The sequence below is a fragment of the Anopheles coluzzii genome, chromosome 3 (assembly GCF_943734685.1).
Source record: "Anopheles coluzzii chromosome 3, AcolN3, whole genome shotgun sequence".
NCBI classification, from domain to species: domain Eukaryota; kingdom Metazoa; phylum Arthropoda; class Insecta; order Diptera; family Culicidae; genus Anopheles; species Anopheles coluzzii.
In genome coordinates, this window is record NC_064671.1 from 33,040,001 (window position 1) to 33,047,323 (window position 7,323).

The following is a 7,323-nucleotide window of genomic DNA, read 5'->3' on the forward strand; positions in this document are numbered from 1 at the left end:
TGGCAACATGTAAGCGCAGCAGGCTGCTGCAGTTGCAGTTTCTGTACTCTCTCTCCTCCTCTCTATCGACTATTGTCCCTTCCCTTGCTCCTCATGGCGTAAACCGGGTCGGTTGATGTAAAAGCAATTTTTTTTATGCCGTCGATCCATGTAGACCTACCATTTTGAGGCGATGTTCTTCCGGTCGTTGAAATTACACACTTTCACACACACTGCACCTTTCACCGTGTGCGAAATCCACAAAAACGTGCTTTCCCAAGCTCCCGTTGCCGACCGCTCTCTCTCACTGATGAAAGGGTCTGGCTCTTTACTGCTCTATTTAAACGACACAGCTACGAGGGATGAGCGCACACTGTATGCGACCCGTTGGAATGAGGTTCTAATACTGCCAAGTCAGCGGCCAACTCTGCCACACACAACTGACCCGTAGGAATTCCCTTTCGCGGAAAAAAAGTGCAGAAAAACGAGCACCAGAGCGCTATCCCGTGTATCGGGAAAAACTAAACCACACATTCACAACCGGAAAGAGAAAGAGACGACGCTCTATCCACCCAGCCCGTCGCCCATACGGTTGGCTTGCTCTAGCCCCGGTCATCCGACATCTTGAAACGGCACCGTGTGTGTGTCATTCGCCCCGTCCCGTGCCGTGGGCAACGAGCCAACGACGTACAGGGGTACGACTTTTCAGCACAATTTTCCGCCCCGTGCGGGTCACTTTTCCACCGAAATCGATACGTTCCCGGATGCGCGGGCCGCCCGGAAGCGTTTGGGACGACTTTCGCCGTGGTCACTTACCATCTTGCAAGATTTTCTCCGGGATCTTTACACGACACGAAAATCAACAACACGCCGACTGCGTGCACAGAAGTGAAAGAGATCGACGTTGTCAGTTTCCGGATCTACGAAGGTTCTGTTTCCTGCTAGATTCGATGACACATCACAGTGGGACGCCCGGCCGAACCGGGTCATCCGGTTTGACGTGTTGCGAAATTGAGTCGGCGGGCAACATGTGCGGGTTTTGAATTATTTTTTGAAAATGTACCGTTTTACCCGGTAAAATTGAGTCAAATTTCTTTAATTGAGGAATAATTCTATAATAACTGATGCAGAAACAGAGGCAATAAAAACAGAAGAAGCATAACGCATTAGGTAGGGGAAAAGAGTCAGCCATATGGCTCGTCGGCATCTTTCTCTTTTTACCGCAATTCGATGACCTCCAGTTAACCCGCCAACCAGGTGTTGTATACGCGCGCTCGCGCGAATTGACAGTTCACGCCGGGCACGCAGGACGGTTGACGGATCTCGTTCAAATAACGCGCATTCAACCGCCAAATAACGCTACAGGATATTTGCTCCTGCAACATACCATCAAAGAGTCCTCGAACCAAACAAAGAAGCCCAAGAGGGAGAGAAAGCGAGTGCGATTTGTGCCCAAACCACAATTTGTTACGGAAAAGAAACCACTAACCGAGCTCGAGAGACAGTGTGCCCGTGTGCGTTGCTTATTATTTACCAAATAGAAGAAGCCAAAAAATGAGCGTGAAAGATATTTACTATTCGGATAAATATTACGACGACGAGTACGAGTACAGGTAAGTGGCGAGCTGGTGCTGCTGCCCTGCGGCCTTGAACGTGAACGCTGAAGATCTGCCGGCATCGTCGCGTTACCACACAAAAAAAAAAAAAAAAACCGGGCGTCCTTGGCGATAATGCTTAGAAGGCGACCTTTTCTCCTTTGGCTAATCTCGTCTTTCGTTGTGCCTTCCTTTCCAGACATGTCGTGCTACCGAAGGACATAGCGAAGCTGGTGCCCAAAACACACCTCATGACCGAGAACGAATGGCGAGCGATCGGTGTACAGCAGTCCCGTGGCTGGGTCCACTACATGGTGCACCAGCCCGAGCCCCACATTCTGCTGTTTCGAAGGCCCATCACGAAGACATAAGCAAAAAAGAACCTTCCCACCCTGGAGCAAAAACCACCCCGAGATCGATCGAGCTCTTCAGGACGAAATGTGTGTGTGCGTGTGTGTGTGTGTGTATCGCGGCGTGTCCCTGCTGGATGCGAATGTGTGTGTGTGTGTGTGCGTGCGTGTGTATGAATGTATGAGTATGTACCCTTTGCCAATAGACACCCGGGGAGGCGTGCAACAACATCGCCCCTTGTTGTACGCGTCATGAAGATTCTGGAAATGTTCAACGCGCCGCGAGCGTCAGTTCTCGCCGTCGTCGTGGTGTCGCCTCCCGGATGTGAAAATCAGTTCGTCGCGTACTGTACCCACCACACCTCCCAATCTAGCGCGTCGCTTTATGTTTATGCTGCGTGCGGTTCTGCGGTTCGCCGATTGTCACGAAGATCATCGCGTCCGTTTCGCTGCCCGTGTTTCCATCAACATCAACCTTCTGCTGAGTTGTTGTTTTTTTTTAATGCTCCCCGCCCGTTTCTTGTGCCTCTCTCCGTTCGTTACTCCATTGCTCAAGAAGCTGGCAAAACCGGCCGGTAACCTCAACTTCCCTTTCTTACCCCCGCTATGTTTACTTTTGCTGTAGCGTTAGTGCTCTGGGTGTTAGTTTGTGTATAATATAGCTACGGGTGTAATGAGATCGCCATATCTTACTAATTCGTCTCAGTATGATTGAAAAAAGAGGTATGCAAAATCGCGTCAATCGAAGAAAACAAAAAAAGGCATCGGGGACAGTAGAAGTAGCGCCCAAACGCTCTCGTGGTAGCGAAGGACAGGACAGGGACCCACGATCGAGAGAGGAAAAAGGCTTACAAATTGTCGCAACAAGTATCCTTTCCAAACTACACAAAACAACCCTCAAGCTGTAAACTCAATCTCATTCCACCGATCTGCTTCGTTTGCATTTAAATATGTACAGATTTCTCTCTCTCTCTCTCTCTCTCATGACGAATGTATTTTTTTGTCTACAAAAAATAGCGAAATGTGTGCCTTTTTTCTACAAAAAACCACGAAATTACATTTAAGGTAAATTGTACAAATATATTTATGGCTTAAAAAAAAGAAGAAGCTGATGTTAGCAAACGATCTACGAGCACAAGCCATGATGACGAAACGAAACGTATGGGAGGGAGGAAGGATATAGGCAGCACGGGTAACCATGGTGATGATCTCACCGTGCACCCTCTTCATCACCGGTGGAGTGGATCAGTTTTCCATTTTTGTTTGTGCCCATTGTGACCGTTCATTTAACGCACTCTAGGTATAATTTAACCCCGTTCTATTTCTAGCTCTTTTTTCCCACCACACGCTTCACAATTAGGTGACAAATGGCGACAAGTTTGATATTCATCTGCTCAATGAACGAGTGCGCCGAGCATCATCTAATTGCCGGGAAATGGGTGTCACATTCCGCACCAATTTGGCTACACAAACGGAGGCCGGGGACCAATCGGGCCAATACTCCAGTCGATTAAACATGTATGTACACAACAAGCCGCCAGCCACCAAACACCACCCGTCGTCGTATGTATGTCAATTGTTTCGAATGAGTTTCGAAATTATAACCGTACCGTGTTGTGTGGGGCTAGATTGCTAGAGAGATCAACCGGCGAGACGGTGGACGATCATTTGGTCTTTTTCCGCAGTGCGTATCTAGAATCATGCATAATTTGTACAGCCCGGTGGGCCCAACGGGGAGAAGGAGCCTGAAGAACAAAACCTTGACGGTTTTTGATGAGCGATAATTGAGGGGAATGGTTTTAATCGTTTTACGGGTCGAATGGTGCGTTCCCCCGTTCCCGGAATGGATGGAGAACCCTTTTTCGCTGTGGGCGGGAAGAAGCTGTCTGATACCTTTTTTTTCGAAATAGCAATTATGTTTTGCCTTAGAGAGACGATCTGGAGGTTTACTGATTGATATTGAGCACGTGTGTGGGTAGCTACAAATAGAAGGGACACATCAAGATGATGATCGTGCAATCGATAGCGCGCCTGTTTGATCGTATTATCCCACTCGTGATCGAATTGTGGACGCTTACAAAGGAAACGTAAATTGATTGCAATTGGCGGATGTGAATCTGCCGCAATTGATCAGATCGTATCGCAGCACCGGCCAACGATCGTGCGTTTGGAAAGGGAAAAAAGGCAGCGTGTTTGCGAAACGCATAACAATTACCATATAGTACAGCAGACCAACCAAGAATAGAATATTGTGATCTGTGCTACGCTTTGTGAATACAGAACAACATGCGTGCGTGGTCGTCCCCATCGGGTGTCGATTGTTAAAATAGTACGCTTAGTGCCTGTTTATGCGATGCTTCTCTAAACTCGTCCGTTACCGTACATTTGAATATGTAAATTAAGGTGGAGTGCGCACGGATCGCACGGATTATTCCCCTTCCGTCCGTACACCCGGTTCGGCTCATCTCCTCCCCTCTCGTTCTAACACACAATACACAATCATACAGCATAGAAGGGACCGAAAGAAAGCTCCCACCGGGTGTTGTTCACAAGCCTTTTCGGAAGTGAATGTGATGTCAAGTGTCGGATCCAATTAGAGGCCGCACCACCGGCTGACATAATTTGCCCCCCCGCCACGGTGTGATGATCACGCACTACAGGCTCTACCCATTTTCCCGTAGTGTTGTGTTAGTATACGAAACGATCGTGTATGTATGGAACAAAGTTTCTTTCCCTCTCTCTCTCTCTCAGTTTAGTGTGTGCCCCCTAAGGCAGCAGAAGGAAGCATAATCAGCGGAAATCAGCTCTCGAAGTAATTGTTCTATTTCCACGCGGCGTACTCTGCTGTTCCGTTGCGTGCGCGCGCGAGGGATGCTATTAGTGCGTTATTTTTATGTTTTAATGCGCACCCAATCCGTTCACACTGTTGCAACAACAGTTGCGGTTGCATTACACGCGTGTGAAGATGCACTTGCTCTCGGTAGAAGATTACAAAGGGTTGGGAATGGCACACACACACACACAGTTTGGGCGAAAACGCCAACGCCAGCATATACCCTCGCCGCACATTATGCCATTATTTCATTATGATTTGACATCATTTGTAAATGGTACGCTGCCGTTGGGTAGATTTATGGTCCCCGCGGTCTTCTTCTCTGTGTGTATGTGTGTATGGGGTGCCTTTGCACCCGAAAAAAAACATTACTTTTTCCCCGCCATGTGTACGATGAAATCACCACCACTTGCTCTGCCAGCTGTGGTACAATTTCGCGGGCCCTTGCGAGCACATAGCAGGAATTCCTTTCTCCGGTCGTCGTGGTCGATATGCATACACCGCACCGCATTCGGGTCGGATGAAATATCATCTGATTGAGCCGTTTTAGTGCTCATCGCACACCACACACATACACACACTTTGTTCTAGCGTTTCAATTCAATGAAGCCGATGATGAAGGAAACCAATTGAGACCCATCAAAATGCGCACTCTCCCACCGGATAGATCCAATTCACGCGGGGATATATGAATATGACCGATAAGAAGGGGGGAGGAGGGTGGATACATACTAGTCCTGGGATGCACGGGCATTCATCAAACAAGCGCAAAGCTTTTGGGGTGTTTTTTGGGTGGTTTGGGAGGAGGAAAAAGGGCTACCTAGAAAGGTTTTCCCAAATTCCGGTTTAAGGTGTGTGTTTTTTTTTTAAATTATAGGTTCCACTTAAACACACTTTTGCAGAAGCATCAAAACTGGGGTCCATATTTTGCACATGCTTTGCGAATAATATCCATGCGGCAGCGTGTGGATGTGACACAAAAATGGTTATAATAAAAAAACGCCTCAAGGATGCTTCCATAAGCCTCTTATATGACAAATCTCTCCATTCTATTTTTTTGCTCTACTTGATGCGATCATTGCCGCCCCTTCGCTGGCATGATCGCTTCTTCCAATTCGCTTCACCGTCGCCCGATTTATGTAAATATGCTCTGTAACACACCAGGACCTCCTTTTTTACCGTTCCCCTTCCTCCCGGGTGTTTCATCTGCGCACCGCTGTTTCTGCGGATGCTGCTTCATTACAACTGCGAGACATGCCGAGTTTTTGCGTCCTGCCTGCCGTTTTCCCCCTCGTGTGTATCGTGTTGCAATATGTGCAAGGTATACGTGTGTGTGCGTTACTGTCCACAGAGTACCATCCCTTTTGGCACACCAACCTTTCGTTTTCATGTTTCCCGCCACGAATGAAGGATGCCTGCTGGCCCGTAAGCGATGGGCTTCATTCATAAAAACACGGTTGAAACGGTTGCCCATTAGTGTGTGTTAAAGTGTGTAACGTAGGGAAAGAAAAAGGTCCTAAGGGATAATACGTCACAATTGGACGGTTACCTACACACACACATACACACCTTTCCGCTTCATACGCTAACGGTTGTATGCGTTTTCTGTTCCCTTTATCCCTTTACTCTTCTGCAAAGATTGTTGTTGTGGCATGGTAAAAATTAGTAAAATTATTTAAAAAAATAGAATTTAACTTATCTTATTTTAGTGAAATTAAGTATAAGTAGTAGATTATAATAAAATAATTCACAAAAAAGAGAATACGAAACGCTGGGGTATCCTTTCTGGTGGTAGCGTTACGTTCGTATTCGGCCTTACCCACCAAAAACCGGTTGATTTGGTAGTGAAAGTGGTTCATCCTCCTTCTCCCCCGTCCTCCCCCTTCCACCCCACCCGGCCACGTGATCGACGTCAGTTCCCGGGAAGGTAACCGACCAGCTGGAAAAGGGATTTCGTTCCTACCAGTTTTCTGTTTGCCCGTGGTGTGGTGTCAAATGTCCACCCAAGCGTGGCGTTTGGCCGTGGTGTTTCAAGGGACCAAAATTGAAAGATTAAATTCCCTCATCCAGGCGGTGAGTGGTGTGTGTGTGTGTGGGCGGGGGAGGGTTCCTGAGCATTTTTAGCATAATCCTCAGTGTAGTGTGAGTGTGTGCGAAGGGAATCCTCGTCAGCTGGTGGCTTTTGAAGCACGGGGGATGGTGGTGGATTGCCTTCAGCGCGCAATGCTTTCTCTCGCTCTCCTCGCAATGCTATGCTCTCGCGTTACTTTATCTCTCCCTCTCACTCCCTTCGGTGAGATTGTTCTCGGTTCTCTCTCGCACGCACACGACGGAACACGCGCCGCTTGCCAGGGGGATGATGAGGATGGAATCTACAAGGGAAGTAACGCAAGCGTGCGCGCGCGCGCGCCCCTGCGGTCGGTGTGGACAGGGGGTAGCACAGGGTGCCCTGCCAGGGATGGTAACGCTTGTGTGACGAAAAGAGCGCACAACCGAAAGGGAAAAAAGACCCTCTCACAGACACACACGCTCTTCGCGCGCTGCGTTACGTTTTGCACGCTGCCTG

The 7,323-nt window shown here is 48.3% G+C and overlaps 2 protein-coding genes across 3 annotated transcripts in view; one reads left to right on the forward strand and one right to left on the reverse strand.

Moving 5' to 3' along the window:
- Positions 1–922, reverse strand: part of LOC120959857 (eukaryotic translation elongation factor 2) — a 7,974-nt gene extending 7,052 nt beyond the window's left edge. The window contains exon 1 of one of the 2 annotated variants that reach the window (XM_049610523.1): positions 796–922. In XM_049610523.1, coding sequence (XP_049466480.1) covers positions 796–798 — 3 coding nt within the window. In that variant the 5' untranslated portion in view covers positions 799–922. Of the gene's footprint in view, positions 1–160; positions 293–795 lie in introns of those variants that run through there. The other variant, XM_049610525.1, reaches the window with a different exon arrangement.
- A 360-nt stretch (positions 923–1,282) lies between these two features.
- LOC120959181 (cyclin-dependent kinases regulatory subunit) lies at positions 1,283–2,715 on the forward strand. Its single transcript, XM_040382388.2, has 2 exons — positions 1,283–1,592; positions 1,774–2,715. The coding sequence occupies exons 1-2, from the start codon at positions 1,534–1,536 to the stop codon at positions 1,943–1,945; spliced, it is 231 nt and encodes a 76-aa protein (XP_040238322.1). The 5' UTR covers positions 1,283–1,533; the 3' UTR covers positions 1,946–2,715.
- Positions 2,716–7,323: the final 4,608 nt, after the last annotated feature.

Excerpts from the sequence above, each read along its gene's own strand:
- LOC120959181 (XM_040382388.2), top strand. The coding sequence starts at position 1,534 with ATGAGCGTGAAAGATATTTACTATTCGGATAAATATTACGACGACGAG. Across the intron at positions 1,593-1,773 it reads GACGACGAGTACGAGTACAG|ACATGTCGTGCTACCGAAGG; the intron begins GTAAGTGGCGAG and ends CTTCCTTTCCAG.